Consider the following 19423-nt stretch of genomic DNA (forward strand, 5'->3'; position numbering starts at 1 on the left):
AAAAACGCTCCAACGAGAAAAGAATAAGGCTCGCCGCCACTTTGTCATCCTAGCAAAGTACCAAGTGTGAGAAAGCATCCATTTCCATCGGCTGATTTGAAGAAGCTGTTGCGATATTTTCAATAGAATTTGGTAAATAAGGCATAAGATTGCATTTTTAGGAGGTTATTTTTCATAATTTGTCTTCCAATTTTGGCTAAAATAATAATGAAGTTGTGGCTGGCATGGGCTTTATTAAACAACACTTCAACGAGACACAGAAATCAATATTTTGGGTGAAATAAATGGCATTTTAACAGGTCATTTTGTTAAAGCGCGACCAGTAAAACCGTGAATACCGGAAATATCAAATGTTTCGACCAATCATTCGCGAGATATTCAACCAGTCAACAAGGAATATGTCTCTAAGTGTCGGTGTCCGAATTCTTGCGTCTGATTCCATATATTCTAGGTGTTCACGGTTTTACTGGTTGGTAAACTTTACGTGTCAACATATACTTATCAATGAGGACGAAAGGAATGATTTTTTAGTCAAATAAAATTAGAAGTTCAATTTGTTTGGTCTTCTCATTAGCCGATTTTTGGCTTTCAAATTCTGCCATTTTTGCTACTGATAGGCTATAACTTACAGCCCACAAGTAGGTCAGCCAATCAGAATGTAGCATTGATGATATACCACTAGTGTGACTTGACTAATACGTAATACATTGTTAGTTTTATGTGATATCTTAGTAGGAGGCTAGCCGATTACTTGAGTTAAGTTAGAAGGCCTCATGTTTTATGTGTTAGTGTTATTTTAACGGTTTAATGTCTCACGTCACACGTGACAGTTTAGAGGTTTACACGTGATAGTTAGAGCTTTACACGTGATTGGTTAGGATTGTTTTACATGATTCGTCAGGGTTTAACATGATAAATTAGATATTTTCATGTTTGGGTTTTTCCACCACGTGATATGTTAGCTGTTTTCACGTGATAAGCGAGTGTTGATTGGGTAAAGCTGGTGCGTAGATATACTTACGCTGCTTGCACAATTGTTTGTCGAGGAGGTATACATGACGCGGACAGTCTCGTACTTGAGAGGAAAGTAAACATGCAGAATTATTAGGTACGTGCCGTTCTCACTGATAGATGGCTTAGTAGGGGTAGCAATGGGTACCTCCAAATTTCGAAAGCCTCGCAAAATTTTCGCAAAGTCTCGGAATCTCGGCTTTTTAACGCAAGTCTCGAAGTCTCGTTTTTTCCAAAATTTTAGGGGTCTCGGAGCCTCGTTTTTTTTTACACGGTCTTAGAGTCTCGAATTTTTAAACGCAATCTCAGGGTCCCGAATTTTTGTTAAAGGCGATCTGTTTTATGTTGTTACCATGCTACGGGTTTCCGGGTTTCTTATTTCGTAGTGTAGCAAGAATGTATTGCAACTCTACTTTTTCTTTTTCAACAGATGTTCATGACATACCTCGAGCAAGTTATCGGGTCTCGGCGTCTCGGCAAGTCTCGGTTTTACCCATCGCTATCCCTCTAAATAAACGGCCTAAAGTGATGGTATACATGTTTCTCAAAACACCCGAAAAATCTCGGGCCTGAAAATGTTATTCGCTAAAATATTATAAATATCGTATAAATAGAAAAAAGTTACTGTCTTAGGATATTTTTATGGTTATAAATTTACTTTCAGTTGTTAGTTATTATACTGTAAACCTGCATACAGCTCTCGGATACATTTTTAGGTATAAGTTAAGATAAAATTAAATTAACTTTTAACTGTTAGTACAGTTATTAAAAACAATGCATGGACTAGTAATTTACTTTCAGTTTGTGGATGTTTAAGACACGCAGTATGGGCGTGTCCGTCTCGATTCAAGACTGTGTTTCGGGCTTCCACAGGTAGCCCGAAGAAAAAAAAAGATCTGCTGAGGCGACCTAGTGCCCAGTCGCATATAATAAGCACGATGGGAAGGGCAACGGATGTCTCTTTCCGCTAAGCCTTCCCGTGGTCCTTTACGAACACTTGATCGTTCCCATGATGCATAGCATACCTCGGCACGAGGCAGACGTTAAGAAGCAAAATTTCTTCCAATTCAAAGCCATCAAACAAACCTTGGCGTTTTTGTATTTTCGTCTGTAGTAGAACACAGCGAAGACGAGGAGGGCGATGATGACGATGATGATGACAACGGACACTCCAGCCGTCCCTCCATCGCTCAGACCGGACGAGTTGGCGCCTTTACGCGCACCGGACACGGGGGAGACTGGACACTCTTCATTAATTGCAGCCAGGGTCTACAAACATAGTTTTTGAGTGAGAAATTTAATCATCTGTATCAAAAAGTTCCCCTTGTGAGAACCAATGTATCGTAGCGCGCACTGCCTCATGGGAATCACATAAATATGAACATAAATGTCGCAGCTCGACGTTTATCAAGTACGTAACTAACCTTACAATCCTTTTGCCCGACGCAAGGCATTCTGGACTTGGCCAATAGCGCGCATGCGTATGATGACGTCATAGGCTGGTATAAAGAGTCCATGAAGACTGTTGTGAGGAGGGTTTTGGACTCGTCCTTGATGGCGGTGGATTTAAGGATCTCCACGTAGTATTCCGAGGACGAGCGTCGCTTGCGAGATTTCGCTAAGAAAGAAAAGAAAACGGCGCATTAAGAATATATCGCTGTAAACAGTGCCAGCATTACTGGGCCAGCGGTTTTGTACGGGAATTTATGCGCGGAGCATCAAGTTTTTTATCTAACCCAATTATGAAGACTTACTTGATTGTGAGATGGCAGTGTCGATTATTTCAGCGAGTTCTTGCTCGATTGATCGTAATTGTTCTGTCGTTAGATCAATCCCGTCAACTAGAATTCTTATCTGGAACTCGTCCGTTACACATCTGAAATGCAAACATATCGCACAACACGTCAAACTTTTCTTTTCATCCTACTCTTATTGCAGGGCCGTAGAGACGGGGGCGGAGCACTGGGGGCACGTGCCCCTATATTTAAAAACACTTTTAGGAAATGACCATCAGGGGCGTGGCTGTGCACCCAATATCTTCTTCTGTCTTGTTATTCGTATCAAAGGAATTTGATCTTAGTGATTTATTATTTGAAAGTTATGGTTTTTCCCTAAGTCGACATCCGATTTACTTTTCTTACATTATCCTGAAAACCAGTTTGAAATTAATGCCTAGAATATATGATCCCAATCATTAAAGTCTATATAACCTTTCAGAGTTGATAGACTTTGTCAATTCTTTATATTTTCATGTGGTTCGTATGGACACATTCGCATTCGCGCGAATAACTCAAATCTGTAATATTGAGGTATTTTGGTCAACCTTCGGAAAAGAGGCCGTGAACTGAAAGGCACGGGTCCAGTCATTTGTGAAGTAGATCGAGATGTCAACCAAATTACATGAGAAAACATATGCGCACGCTAAACCGGTTCCCTTCTTCATGTCTTCTTAGTTATTGCTGAAGGACGTTGTGTGGTTACAACTTTTATCGTCATCTTTATATCTCAACCTGGTAGTCAAATGATTATTTAACTTCAGAAAACAAATCTGCAAAATTTAGCAGATATTTCTGAATTATTTTTGCATTGTGCGCGCGCGCTGCATTCGCAATCACGAATGGCGACATTCTCACGAGCGCGCGCTGTTTTTGAAACCTACAACAAAACGATATTTTCTTTTTTAACATACAATTCTCGACTTTAAATTATTCTTCGCTTCATTGTGGGTAGCATTGCAATAGAAAACAATTCGCTAATATTTTGTGGTATTGCTGTCTTTGAATTTTAACGGATTTAAGGAAAATACGCTGTTTCAGATTTTCCCGCCAAAACTTGGAATTATTCACTCGATTCAATCTCCTTTCGCGCGGCCAGGAAAATTTTCAAGAGATCTGTAGAAAATTCAAATTTCAATCAAACTCAATTCCCTTTTCAGAATTTAAAAAGTTATCTATGCTTTGTTTTGGCTAGATTGATATAAGTAAAATGTTTTAAGAACTTTAAAACCTCGTGACAAAAGTGACATATTTCGCCATTCATAGTTTACTTGATTTTAGCGTAAGAGACTTCATCTTGCCATTTTGCTTTATTTGGATGCTCGCCCCACCCCTTTAAAATGAGGAGACAAACTTCACCCCCTCCCCCACCGAACTCTTTGCCCACTTTCGTACCTCATAGCTGCCTTGATGAATGTCACGCAAAGGGTATCACGCGGGCATTTACCACAAAGACTCGAGGTCCTGTCACACAACGCGCCTGAAATCCCTACTGCGCAGGCGCAAGTAAAGGACGTCACGCCATCTTTGCAGGTACCTCCGTTCTAAAAAGGGAAATTCACCAATTAGAGGACACTTATTATCGCAGCTTTATATAGCCCTTTTTATTATACACTATACCAATTATTTCCAATTGATCATAATGCGTATTGAGGCGTCTAAATTTGCTAAGCGCTGAAGAAACCTGTTTTTTTTCATTTAGGAGAGGATTCATTACAACTTCAAGCAGTCCATCGCCAAAAATCGTGCACCAAAAACATTTTCAAAATTTTACATAGCTTTAAGGTATAGCTTTGGGCATATGTTGAAATTAAGTCAATACTGTAGGCGCTTTAGTGGAAAACAGTTTGTAAAATTATGCAGGCATAGTAGGCTTTCAACTATTATGGAATTGATAAAAACTGCTCGATATTCTGTTGTTGTCGATATTCCCAATTACACGCAAAAAAAACTTTATTTTGGTCAATTATTACGCGTGAGAAGTCAAATGTAGGATTTTACACCTTATTTATAAAGAATGTATTTACAGATTTACAGAGAAATAAAAGTTTGACGTTTTTAGCACTTGGTAGTACCTGACAAGGCTGTGAGGCGCAGTCATCGATATCCACCTCACATCTTCGTCCCGTGTATCCCGCGGGACAACGACACGAGAAACCGTTCACCTTATCGACACACGTGCCACCATGATCACACCGCGCGCAGTCTGGGGCGAGCGGACACTGACCACTAGAGTTGCATTCTAGGAATAAAAACATGAAAACACTTATTCCTTAAACTTCTGTAAAAAATTTAAAATGAGAATTTTTAATACTGCAATTTCAAAGACGGCTGTACTCAAGAACTATGTATCATAACCCGCAGTGCTTCATGGGTATACAATATTGAGCAAGTAAGCGCAATTTATAACCAATACAGATTTGTTTAACCCTACTATTGTTATTTATGACCCTCTTAAGGAGATTCGATACAGTTTCCCGAATGCCCAACCATCCTGTCAATCACAACTCGTATCTTCTGCTACAGGGATAGGATCATCAAACTATTTGGCCATGCCATGAAGCTAGGAATGAACTTTATGAAAATGTAACATTTGTTTACATTGCTGTTTCTATGGCAACGGAACGGTGAACCCGTTAAATTCACTATTCGCGAAGAGCTGTTCGCTACAGGGAAATTTTTAACAAATAAGCTATAGGATATTGTACATAAGACCTTGGTCGACACTTAGAGGACGTTTTATTAAAATCTATAAGAGGAATTCCGAGAAATTGGCGTATTTTTATTTTCAGTCACTCTGTTATTAACCTACTTTGAAATTCGCACCTGAAAAAATCCATACGCGGGCAAGGATTTTTTACCATTGTTATTTAGCTACCTCTTATTTCTGATAGCCTATCAAAAATGAAAGCAATCGATTTTGTTGATCGTAAGTTTTAGGGGCCATTCCTGGGACTATTTAATACTTTCAAAATGAAGAAATTGATCTTTTTTGATTTTTTAGCCGCCATGTAAAATTTCGCCGATTAATTTTTTCGTCGTTTTCGTATTATAAAATTAAGATATTGAGAAACATTCGGGTTAACTTTGAGCTTTATTAAAGGGTTGAAAGTAAACGATTAGATTTTTTGAAAATGGTCATTTCAAGCGCCGACTTTGCGCTTGTTTTGTAGCTTCGCTTTGAATGTAAACACATGTTACATTTTTATAAAGTTCATCCCTAGGTACATGGCATGGCCAAATAGTTTGATGATCCGATCCCTGTAGCAGAAGATACGAGTTGTGATTGACAGGATGGTTGGGCATTCGGGAAACTGTTTCGAATCTTCTTAACATTTACACCTATCTCAAATAAAATTAAAGTCAAGAATCCGTATAAATTTATTTATTCATTAGTAGGTATAATTGGCAGGATTCTGGTCTCCACGTGACTGTTTACTGGCACATAAACAAGAATGTCAAACTTTTCTAAACCTCAACTTGTTTTATTTACGTTTATTATTAGTTTATTAGTTTGGTAACTATGAAGGAATAAGGGTTATGACCCAAGGGTTCTCCGAATGCAATCGTATTTGAAAAAGGGTAATAGAAAAAGCCAAAAAGCCAGTCTTTCCATAAACGCCTTGTATTCATGGAAGCAACACTTACTTAGTACGTCCACATTGTAGGTCTCACCAATGAAGTGCAACGGTTTGCTGTCGTCATAGCAACTGACAGGAACTCTGACCCGCCCCGCAGTGGAGCTGAATACGTCATAACTTAGGGTCGCACGCGTGCGCAGTACAAGACTTGAGTCGATATAGAACAGAGCTGAGGCATTATACTGCTGCACATTATTGTCTTGTGAAGTAGCGACCTGGAAATGACACAAGAACACTTAAATCATATATCAATACAAAATAGTGCACAAAACCTGCATCTACAATGGGGACTGTGAATCCCTCGTCTTCTCCGATACGATTAATCCTCCCCAAGACTTAGGGAATTGACGGCGACTGCAAGAAGAACGTTTCTCCAATCCCTCGTCTTCTCCGATACTATTATTCCTCCCCAAGACTTAGGGAATTGACGGCGACTACAAGAAGAACGTTTTCCCAAAGAGTTTTCATCCTTAAATTCATAAGAGCTTACATCCGTGCCCATCGCATCCCACCCCTTTATAATTTCTAGATCAGCCCTTATGGTTGAGGCACAGTTTGGATTGAGCACTGAAAAATCGGTATATGTCCGGTCCGTTAATAGTTTTCTCTTACCATGCACTCATAAGGATATGTGTCCGACTTCACTTGTCCGATCTGGTGACAACAGCTGGTCATAGAGCATTTGAACATGGGAGGGGAAGGAGGGTTCGTATACTCCAACAACAGCTGCCCCACTATACCCCCCTGCGGCTGGTTTTCTGCGATGCTTTTCTTGACAAGACACATCTTTATTTCAGGTGCGTCATCTAACGTGGAAAAGATTCTGACACATTAAACATTAAATGTAAAGAAGGCCAAACCATCGCCAATTTGCGCACCCACATAGTACCAAGTCACGCCGAGCAAAACTAAGGCTATAATTTTCTTTATGACTCCCTCATTATCAAACAAATATGTCATCTTTTGTACAGTATGGTTTTAATGTTGAACAGTTTGTCAAAAACAGCGACTGAAGTCAGCCTTTTGTACCTTTACTCGAACGATTCAACACTACGGCTGTGTTTGTTTCCGCCAGAACATGCGCATGCGCATACGTTAATCAGCACCGTCGACCAAGCATCCACTTTCATTGGCTAATTGGTTACATTTTGAAGCTTTCTTTTTTGCAAATAAACCGTTGTAATGATCTGATTATATGTCTTGATAACTCTAGTTCTTTGAATACACTTTGAAAAAAAAAAGTCAATGGGTAAAATAAACTTTTCTTTAGCTGAATAGATTTGTTTATTGCGTCTTCGAAAACAATGCTTCATATCGACGTTCGCCTCGCTTACAAGAAAAGGCTGGGTTACTATTCAACGATAGCGCCGGAGACTTTATTTTAAAAAAAGGTATTCTGCGAACCTTCTACAATATGCTGAAGCGCTTTCTTGCTGCCGTCATTCTAACTAAAGTTGCTTTTTGATTGGCCTGCGCCAAGATATGGCGTGATTGGAAACCATTTCAGGGCTGGCTAATACAAACGCTTCAAGGATTTTGAATGAAGGAAGCCAGACGTCAATTTAGCTGTTGGAAACCCTCGGCGGAAGAATATTGAATAAAGAAGATGTAGCGTTGCCGTCGTCGTCACTCTCATAAGATAGGGGAACTTACTGATAACATTGACGTAAAGTCCCTGGGCCATTGCGCCGCTCTGAGACCCAATACTCCGGATGCTGAGATACACGTACACATTCTTGTCGGAGATGAACTGGGCATCCTTCACACGGAAACTCCGTACCACCACCTGCAAGAGGACAAGGTGCCTCTATTAAAGCGACCACTTTTCTAAGTCCTGAAATAGTAGTAACTCAAAGACTAGGTCTAATAACTCTATTAAAGCGACCACTTTTCTAAGTCCTGAAATAGTGGTAACTCAAAGACTGGATCTATAATAGCTCGGATATTGGTCACCAAAGAACTGAGTTTAATACCTATATAAGGCTACCAATTGTCTCGAAATACTGCTCTTTTCAACACTATATTCAATTTTTCGAGCAAATATTTTCTCTAGAATTGATATTTTAAGTCCCGAAATGGGTCACAGTTTAGAAGCTGTAACCAAGACCGTTGCCGTCATTTTCTCCTCCCAAATGTAAGTTCAACCTTATGTGATAATAGGGTTTGTTGTGCCGGTAGTAACTACGCTGTGTGCCCCCAGCCACATGGTAAACTCCCCCCCCCCCCCCCCCTTCCTATTCATAGTGATGCAGCTTCGCTTATATTGCCCTCTCTAGCGTAATACGTGCACAGCCAAAGTAAATCCTACCTGGTCGTCCTTTATAGCAAAGGGAAGATTGTCTCCATTTGTCAGCGTGTAAGTAAACGTCTCGCCCGGATTGGCGGTCTTCGTCCTCAGCTCGCCTATAACAGTACCCTCTCTTGAAAGAACAGAGACCGAGTTGGGCACAAGACTTATGTTCGCCGATAAAGAGATATCTGGGGAAAAGATGGAAATATCAGTATTCTTCTGATAGTATAAATACTGAACAAACTTATACATATTGTGCTATATATTATGACAAAATATGACATTGTTTGCAGGGATATCTTTACACTCGTTTTGTCGCACGTGCACCCTGTGCCTTAAGTTTAAGAGTCACAACTATTTTTTTTTTTGGTGGACGTCAATCATTACTTTTCAATTCTTTCAATTCTGCATCTGTCACAGGTTTAGATCGTTCGCAACCAAACCAACAGCAAAGTGGATCGCCTTTTTAGGTGGGACTCCGATAAATAAGACGGGGGTGATCGTCGGCAAAATCGATTTTCACCCTAAGGGAGGGCACTTTGGGCGTGATCAACAGAAATTCTTACCTCTAAGATGTAGCAAATTGGGTGTGTTCGAAGGCATTTTTTAACCTTAAGATGACAGAATCGGGAAAAACACCCCCTTAGGAATAGCAGTTGTTAGAATTTTACTACCCTAAAAGAGATGGCAAACTCCGAAAAACCACCCCCTAAAGAACGGCAGTTGATCGAAATTTCATACCCTAAAAAATGGAGAGTCCCTCCCGAGCTTCGTGTTGTTGGTGATTGAGTGCGTAGTCTTATCTCTTGTCTGCTTTTTTTGGACGCCTAGTGATTTTCAGCGCTCTCTCATTGGTTAGTTACGGCTGCCGTAACTATGAAATGAAAGTGCACATGTCAGGCGCGTACAAAGGGGGTACGGCGGCCAAAAAGAGGGTCATTTGTTATAAAGGAATCTTCAAATACTAGGCTTTTTCCATACGATATACGTATGACTGAGCTCCCCCCCCCCCCCCCCCCAAGTCAATCCTGGGTACGCGCCTGCGTGTGACTGAAAAAGTGTAGGGATGATGCAAACAGTGATGGTAATAAAAACAGATAGTAGTAGTAAATATATGGTGCTGATGATATTATGGCGAGGAAGATAATAATGATAATGATAATGATAATGATAATGATAATGATAATGATAATGATAATGATAATGATAATGATAATGATAATGATAATGATAATGATAATGATAATGATAATGATAATGATAATGATAATGATAATGATAATGATAATGATAATGATAATGATAATGATAATGATAATGATAATGATAATGATAATGATAATGATAATGATAATGATAATGATAATGACAAGTTGATATTGATGATAACGATGTTCTTGTTATTGATGACGACGGTAACAATTATGATTATAATGGTTACAATATTGATAATAACACGATTGGCAAAAAACGAAGACAAAATGACAAAAGTGATGGTGACTACGTAGTTATTAAAGCCGCATTGTCACCAGTTTACTTCCGGTCGATTACGTAACAATCTCCGATCATTTTTAACGGAAAACGCGAAAATTATTTCAAAGCTGTAAGAGCAGTGTGTCTATTGGAAGTTTCTTTGAGGATGTGACTGATAATTTAGAGAGGACGGCCTGTTAAATAGCGAGGATTCTTATAAATTGTTTGTCTCTTGTTGTCGGTTGAGGTTTCCGACGGCCTTTGGAAGTAAACTGGTGACAATGGGTCTTTAGCACACCAGTACCTGAGATAACTATGGAACAGTTGAAGACAGTTGACAAGGGCTGCTGAAGTTCGTAGATGTAACCATTTGAGGATAAACCACGGACCACGCGGCCATTATCGGTCACTTTGATTGAGACTGTGTAGTTAGCTGGCCTCAAAATGTCCTGCAATAGGAAGACTCCGTTAGCGAAAGTGACAGACCTTAGACTCTTAAGCCATGGTCATGGGAGCTAGCAGGGATATAGAATAGGGAGAACTGCCCCGCTTTCCCATTAAAAAAATGACTAAAGACAGACCAAGAGCCATGAGGAAAAGGATAGGAAAAGCAACCCCCTCCACAATAAGAGAGTCGAAAGTATATTATGGAGGACTCCCCCCTCTCCAGCAAATGCATTTTGCACACAATTATGAACGATGTTGCTTACAAGACCCTAAAACAGTCATATACTCACAGCAGATTTGAAAATTTTGTTGTCTTGAAGTAAGAAGGGCAGAGCGTTTGAGCCCTCAGTAATCAGCTGATAGGTCAGCGTCTGTTTCTTGTTGCCATGGGAGTCAGAGTTGTCGGGATCAACAGCCTTTAGAAGAGTAACCACTGACCCAATAGACGCGCTGATTGCCTGCTCAAACGGAGACTTGCAGAAACTACTAGGTGGCTCGTTGACATCTGAAAACATACAAATAGTTCTGACTTCGCAACTACCTTATTACATAAAACTATCAAAATACAGCCAAATTAACCACGCATATTTCACAAAATAATTTCACATAGTTTTTAAACGCCTTGTATATAGCGATTCTATCCCAAATCGCGTTTTAAGTGAGTCCGAAAGCGATTTGGGCAAAACGCGCAAATTACACAATCTGACATCCGAACATTTCAAAATCCAAATTCATGTAAAATGGCAAAATAGAGATAAGATATTAAAAGACAGAATTTAAAAGATTTTGAACAAACAGTAATTGAGGCCAAAAATGAGGAACAGAAACGGGAAAGGGTAAGAAGGACGGTGCTTCCCTACTTACCAACAACTGTTATAGTAAACGCTTTCTCTATAGAGAGCGGCGTGTGTCGACTGCCAACCTCATCTGTGCATTTTATCTTAATCATCCGAGCATGCGCAGACTCAAAATCAAGCCCATGTGACGTCATCAAACGCAACGCGTCATCGATCACGAAATCCGTACTGCTGGTACAGGAAGAGTCACTGATGACGTCACAGACAGTACAGCGATGTGATTGGTTGATGTCGGGGTCGGTGACAGTAATGGAGCCAACTAGGGCATTAGCCTCGTTTTCGCGTACTCTTTTATTGCTAAGCGATATGCCAGTTGGGGCTTCGTTGACATCTGTCAAAACAAAAAGCAAACGCAAAACGCAAATTGGTGAAGTGTTATTAATGAAAGCACACGATATAATTGCTAGCATACGATATAATTGCTAGAATCACTACATTAAAGGAGCTTTGTCATCAGTTGTGCATCTGTTCTCGCATGCAGTTGTTAAGCTTCCTTTATGGCCTACGATACGAGTCGAAACAAAAATTCCCCTTCTCCTCCCGTTCCCCCACCTCCCCTTCGATGTCGGGATGTTTAGTAAACCAAGAGAAACTCTAGATTAAGCCTCTTTACTGTTTTTGAAGAGCCCCTGTCTGTCACATCTTTGCTATGGTTTCATTTTATTGGAAAGATATATGCGATAAAATCTCAAAATAACCATCTAAACACAAAGTTTAATACTTTATCTACCAAATTCAATCGAAAACACCGCATGTTCTTCCCCAAATCAGCTGATGGAAATCGATGCGTTTTTATATTTGGTACTTTGCTAGGATGACAAAATGGCGGCTGAAAGAGGCTGCTTAATGTGGCTGTGTTTGTGAGAGATGATTATCAATGATAATATGACCGGTGACTGGTGATTCCGATGATGATAACATTGAAAATGTAAGAAGGACGACGATACGTCGATGACGACAACGAGGAAGGTTGTGAGGATGATGATGAGGATTAGGATGAGGACGATGTCGATAAGAATGAATGTTGAGTGTTGCGATTGTTACTACTACGGATGATGATGATGGTAGTGATGATGGTGATGGTGATGATGATGGTGATGGTGATGGTGATGATGATGATGATGATGATGATGATGATGATTATGATGATGATGATGGTGATGGTGATAATGATGATGATGATGATGATGGTAGTGATGATGGTGATGGTGATGATGATGATGATGATGATGATGATGGTGATGGTGATGGTGATGGTGATGATGATGGTGATGGTGATGGTGATGGTGATGGTGATGGTGATGGTGATGGTGATGGTGATGGTGATGGTGATGTTGATGGTGGTGATGGTGATGGTGATGGTGATGGTGATGGTGATGGTGATGGTGATGGTGATGGTGATGGTGATGGTGATGGTGATGGTGATGGTGATGGTGATGGTGATGGTGATGGTGATAATGGTATGATTATGTTTACAATTATATAATTATTATGACGACGACAATGTAGGTAATTTTATGATTTGATTATACATCGTGATTAGCCCCGTAGCCAAGGAGCGCGCGCGCCGGGGGGGGGGGGGGGGGGGGGGAGGGTCATTTAACCATAAAGCGGCCTATCTTTTTTCTTATGTAGTGTCTTCTACCCCTAAAGGTACTTAATTTTCCTTAATTAGAACGGACCTTCCAGTCGATTGGAATGGTTCTTCCAACCCATCTCCCCCCCCCCCTGGCTACGAGCGTGGTGATAACATGTGATTGTAAGATAATGATATTGCCCGATCCCTTACCTTTCACAGCAATATCGAACGCCTGACTGACATGCTGGCCGTGACCATCAGAACAGTTCAGCACGATGTGGAGCGAGGGTGGGGTGAGTGCCTCATAATCCGAATTCGTCGAACCTGCAACTAGGGTAGTTCCTAGGACTCGCACACGCCCCCCGGCATCGTCCGTCAGAGCGCACCTGGGCAAATCTCCGTCTTGGTCCACTAATTGGATAATGCTAATGAGAATGCCTGATTGGCTGTTTTCATTGAAACTCAGCTCGCCCCCAGTCCCCGGTAGGTTTATTCCGGTCGGGGGGTCGTTTTGATCTAGAAATACGAACGATTGTGACGTTAGCAATGACGAATAGCTATGTTTCTTTTCTCTTTCGTGGAAAATATAACCCTTTACAACTTACCTGAAACACTAACAGTCAGTATCTCTTCTTTATACAATCCTCCTCTATCTGTTGCCTTGACAACAACGTCAATTGTCTTTTCCGTCTCATAGTCCAGAGACCCGTTCACGAGGAAGCTTTTCCCATCAGCCCCTATTGAAAACGGGACCCCACTTGGGCCCATTATTGCAAAGGTGCAAGTGTCATTGGGGCTTTCTGGATCCTCGCACGTCAAAGTCCCTACTAAGGTACCAGTCGGACTGTTTTCGGGGATAGATTTATTGGTTAACGTGATCGACGTTGGCGCTTCGTTGACGTCTGGTAAAAGATCAATATAAGTTGAACTGGTAAGGAGTGTAACCACAAATAAATGACACAAAGATGAAGCAATGATGCATGGAAAATTTAGATATCAGTATCATGTCAGGGGCATTGCCAGGATTTTTCCTTGGGGGGAGTGGGGGGCTTGTTCGTGATTTAACGTAACGTTTTATTGGACCAGAAAGGGAGGGGGGGGGTTGGGCTGCCACTCCCCTAGCTACGCCACTGGATGTGCAATGCGTGACATATGTATCATGTAAACTTGCGTTACACACTCATCGATGTGAGTTGAAGTGGTAGTGCGTGACATATGTATCATGTAAACTTGCGTTACACACTCATCGATGTGAGTTGAAGTGGTAGTGCGTGACATATGTATCATGTAAACTTGCGTTACACACTCATCGATGTGAGTTGAAGTGGTAGTGCGTGACATACGTATCATGTAAACTTGCGTTACACACTCATCGATGTGAGTTGAAGTGGTAGTGCGTGACATACGTATCATGTAAACTTGCGTTACACACTCATCGATGTGAGTTGAAGTGGTAGTGCGTGACATATGTATCATGTAAACTTGCGTTACACACTCATCGATGTGAGTTGAAGTGGTAGTGCGTGACATATGTATCATGTAAACTTGCGTTACACACTCATCGATGTGAGTTGAAGTGGTAGTGCGTGACATATGTATCATGTAAACTTGCGTTACACACTCATCGATGTGAGTTGAAGTGGTAGTGCGTGAGATACGTATCATGTAAACTTGCGTTACACACTCATCGATGTGAGTTGAAGTGGTAATGCGTGACATACGTATCATGTAAACTTGCGTTACACACTCATCGATGTGAGTTGAAGTGGTAGTGCGTGACATACGTATCATGTAAACTTGTGTTACACACTCATCGATGTGAGTTGAAGTGGTAGTGCGTGACATACGTATCATGTAAACTTGCGTTACACACTCATCGATGTGAGTTGAAGTGGTAGTGCGTGACATATGTATCATGTAAACTTGCGTTACACACTCATCGATGTGAGTTGAAGTGGTAGTGCGTGACATATGTATCATGTAAACTTGCGTTACACACTCATCGATGTGAGTTGAAGTGGTAATGCGTGACATACGTATCATGTAAACTTGCGTTACACACTCATCGATGTGAGTTGAAGTGGTAGTGCGTGACATACGTATCATGTAAACTTGCGTTACACACTCATCGATGTGAGTTGAAGTGGTAGTGCGTGACATACGTATCATGTAAACTTGCGTTACACACTCATCGATGTGAGTTGAAGTGGTAGTGCGTGACATACGTATCATGTAAACTTGCGTTACACACTCATCGATGTGAGTTGAAGTGGTAGTGCGTGACATACGTATCATGTAAACTTGCGTTACACACTCATCGATGTGAGTTGAAGTGGTAGTGCGTGACATATGTATCATGTAAACTTGCGTTACACACTCATCGATGTGAGTTGAAGTGGTAGTGCGTGACATATGTATCATGTAAACTTGCGTTACACACTCATCGATGTGAGTTGAAGTGGTAGTGCGTGAGATACGTATCATGTAAACTTGCGTTACACACTCATCGATGTGAGTTGAAGTGGTAGTGCGTGACATACGTATCATGTAAACTTGCGTTACACACTCATCGATGTGAGTTGAAGTGGTAGTGCGTGACATACGTATCATGTAAACTTGCGTTACACACTCATCGATGTGAGTTGAAGTGGTAGTGCGTGACATACGTATCATGTAAACTTGCGTTACACACTCATCGATGTGAGTTGAAGTGGTAGTGCGTGACATACGTATCATGTAAACTTGCGTTACACACTCATCGATGTGAGTTGAAGTGGTAGTGCGTGACATACGTATCATGTAAACTTGCGTTACACACTCATCGATGTGAGTTGAAGTGGTAGTGCGTGACATACGTATCATGTAAACTTGCGTTACACACTCATCGATGTGAGTTGAAGTGGTAGTGCGTGACATATGTATCACGTAATCTTGCGCTACACACTCATCGATATGGGTTGGTGGTAGGGCGCGTAACCGCAATATCGTGACAATATGATCTGATTGCATAAGCTCCCTTCGTGGGGGGTCGCTGTAATCTATGCACGTGATTCTATTGTAATATGGGAAAAAAACTATGATGTCATAGTTATTAGCAATTCACCTTCCCACAACTCTTTGCGACACGCGCGTGAAATCGCGTAGCGTCAAAATTGTTAACACGATGGGAAAGTTTGTTTTTATGCCAAGTTTTACGCGCGGGTTGCAAAGAGTTGTGGGAAGACGTTGGGAAGGTGACTTAGCATTATCTATGCACGTGATCTTCACGTGATTCTGCAAACAACATACCTTTGACGATAATAACAAAGTCCTTCGTGATTGACAGCTTGGGGGTGCCATCATCTGTGCACGTGACTCGTATGGTCAGTTGCCTCGTTTTTTCGTAGTCGATCACAGGCATTCCCTTTACTTCCAGCACAGCGCCGCCCTTGACCGTGAAGAAGCTGCTTCCCGGCGACTGGGCACTAGCGGCGGCCGCGCTACAGTAGTGAGACTGGGTCTGAGTGACCTTGTTATCTGGGTCAGTCACCTGGTAAATGACAAAACAACTTTAATTTAATAATCAATCTAATTCCCCTTCAATTAAATAATGAATTAAATACCGTTGATAAAGTACAACATTTTAAAAGTGGATGCTAATTTGAATTTCCCATGAAAATAGACGCATCTGTATGTTAGATGTAAATCATGATGTAAATAATAATGTTAACAGGATGATTGGCTTATCGGCATTTGTAAAACACAACACTCACCATAAACGAGCCAATAATAGTTCCGGCTATGGCGTTCTCATCAACCGAGTGACTCCCCGTTAGCTGAACATCACTCGGCACCTCGTTAACATTGATTATAGAAATCAAAAATGACTTAAACACTGGCCCAGTTGAACTGTTCGCCATGACAGTCAAAGAGTAGAGGTCCCGAGCCTCGTAGTCCAGCTTTCCCTTTACCATCAGATCAGCCGCGCACGTGCTCTGCTTGCCATTTAATCTGCACGAGGTAGGACCAATCTCAAACTTCTCCAAAGTAGAATTATCGGAGGGAGCAATGCTAAATACTATTGTATCTCCTTCCTCGTCGAGGGCAGTGAGTCCTGCGGCCCGTGCCCCAATCCCAGCATCCTCCGCAACGCTTGTCGGGTTGAGTGTGATCTGTTTCGGCGGCTCATCTTTATTAAGCACATTTATCATAAACGTGGCGGTTGTAATCCCAACCGGATGCCCAAAATCGGAACACTTGATCACAATTTTATGAATACTTCTAGACTCGTGATCTAGTGATTTGGCAACAACAACTTTAGAACCAATTATTTTAAAATGGTCGTCACTGGTACTGATTAGTTCCCAGCTAAAGTTAGAAGAAGCAGGAGTACCCCAAGGATCGTCACCATCATTTGCAGTCAACACACCGACCTCAGTTCCAATAGGCACGTTCTCAAGGACAGTCAACTTCGTCAAAGTAATATTCATAGGAGGGTCATTCACATTCAAGACTTTCACCTTAAAAGCCTGCTCAAGCCACATTTGAGGACTTCCATCGTCAGTGGCTCTAATCGTTACCTCGATTTCACTGTTGTTCAGTGGAATTATTCCGTGCAGCTTTGGGTCTTGCCACAAGCTCTGAAGATCGTCTCCTTGAACTGTAAAAAGCCATGAAGGGGACACAACAGTGTAGAGAAATGACTGTCCCGTCTGCTGGTCACGTGTGGTAATGGTACCAATCACAGTACCTACAGCAGCATGTTCCAGTAGAGTATTCCCAGATATGTGAAGACTTGTTGGGGGATCATTCACCCGGCGGCAGAACTGCTTTTTCAGACTACTGCTCCACTCGACAAAAGTATTACTAGCGTCTAACTGACAAGTTATGCTGCTCACAACGCTGCGGAAATCCGCACTGGAATACATCTCAGCGAATTTTCTCCCTGCTTGGGCAGTTATGCGTGCAAGCCTGTAGTCACTGGGACAAGACAAGGTACATGCCCTAGTATAGGACGTCCCAGAAGGGCAATGACTCATTATCTTTTTGCAAGCTTCAGAAAACTGATCCTGATAGGTATCGCTGGGGCAATCGGGGACCTGGGCGGAGCCGCAGTCTTTCGGGGTGCAAGTGTACCCATTCTTGGTATAGCCAGGATTACAGCTACAGTAAAATGAGCCCATGGTGTTGGTACAAGCTTGGTCACAAGGACCACGCCCACTGTTAGGAGCACACTCGTTTATGTCTCCACACGTCTTGCCATCTGTAAGATCATCAAATTTGTTGTGTTATTAAAATAGTAAGTAACAATTACAAGGAGCAAAGCCTTTTTTGTGGGGGGATGGGGGAGTGGAACCCTCTTTTTAAAGCCTCAAACATCTCTTAGTATAGTTTGTTAGTACAGATTGTTTTCAGGAGCATAAGCCTGGTAATCACCCTTAATCACCCATCTGTTGCCAATAGAGGTTGTGTTATTAGTTATACAGTATCTTTACAAATGATGGGTCTTTACCCTAAGGTTTATCCCCTTACACACACCAATCAACCCAAAAGCTACCTGATTCTTGTGGCTGAAATGATTCTTACTTTATCTTTTTAGGAGAAGGGGGCCCCTTCTCCCATATGGGTGACTAACGATAACCTAATGATAATTGATAAGCCTGCAGCTACCTAACGACGCACATTTGCTTTATCTTTTAAGATTTTTTGGTTAAAGGCGGGTATTCGTACCACGGCACCTGGGGAGAAGGGGGACATAAAAGGGGGATAATGGTTGTGAAACGGGTAGAGGTAGGTGGCAGGGGTGAGGGCGAAAGGGTCATTGTGGGGGTAATGCTATGTTGAGTGATGTTGGACTATAAGGAGTGTACGGGATAGTGATGCATGTGTTCTTACCATGGCGTATAGGGTGAATGGGAGGATTAAGGAGGAGGTAGTGGGTAGGGAGGTATACAATGGAAGACAAAAAGGCTGATAAGGGGTAAGGTGTACACTCTGGTGGAGAAAGGAGTGACTTAAAATATAATGAAAACAACAAAAGTTTATAAACATGCACATAAATGTATGATAAATAACGGTTAGAATATTTCATAGAGCTCTTTGAAAGTTTAAGCAGCCTTACATGTGTTCTAGTACAAGGTTTATCATCAGGAGGTAAGACCAAGTACTAGTCAAATGCGGCGGGGAGAATGGAAACTGGGAGCCGAGGCATGCTAGGGGGAGGAGGAAAGATGGAGGTAAGGAAAAAGTTCGCATTTTGAGACATGTTTCAAAGTGAATGAGGGGAAACCTGAGGCCAATTAGTGACATGGGGCTTGATTTAAATTTTCAGGAGATTCTTTCATTTCCCCATTGGTCCCTTAGCCACAGCC

General features: G+C 41.5%; 1 protein-coding gene across 1 annotated transcript in view; it reads right to left on the bottom strand.

The window, feature by feature from the left end:
• The window catches only part of LOC5518833 (protocadherin Fat 4), a 32719-nt gene that overhangs the window by 3692 nt on the left and 9604 nt on the right, over positions 1–19423 (bottom strand). Inside the window, exons 3-19 of the mRNA XM_032363532.2 lie at positions 16826–18315; positions 16362–16602; positions 13679–13975; positions 13284–13589; positions 11502–11825; positions 10928–11142; positions 10495–10639; positions 8736–8905; positions 8081–8213; positions 7040–7233; positions 6435–6642; positions 4862–5028; positions 4182–4330; positions 2766–2887; positions 2436–2629; positions 2098–2280; positions 1022–1075 (exon numbers count right to left, since the gene is read on the bottom strand). Of these exons, the coding sequence (XP_032219423.2) occupies positions 1022–1075; positions 2098–2280; positions 2436–2629; positions 2766–2887; positions 4182–4330; positions 4862–5028; positions 6435–6642; positions 7040–7233; positions 8081–8213; positions 8736–8905; positions 10495–10639; positions 10928–11142; positions 11502–11825; positions 13284–13589; positions 13679–13975; positions 16362–16602; positions 16826–18315 (4592 nt within the window). The remainder of the gene's footprint in view (positions 1–1021; positions 1076–2097; positions 2281–2435; positions 2630–2765; positions 2888–4181; positions 4331–4861; positions 5029–6434; positions 6643–7039; positions 7234–8080; positions 8214–8735; positions 8906–10494; positions 10640–10927; positions 11143–11501; positions 11826–13283; positions 13590–13678; positions 13976–16361; positions 16603–16825; positions 18316–19423) is intronic.

The sequence above is a fragment of the Nematostella vectensis genome, chromosome 14, assembly GCF_932526225.1.
Source record: "Nematostella vectensis chromosome 14, jaNemVect1.1, whole genome shotgun sequence".
Taxonomy (NCBI): domain Eukaryota; kingdom Metazoa; phylum Cnidaria; class Anthozoa; order Actiniaria; family Edwardsiidae; genus Nematostella; species Nematostella vectensis.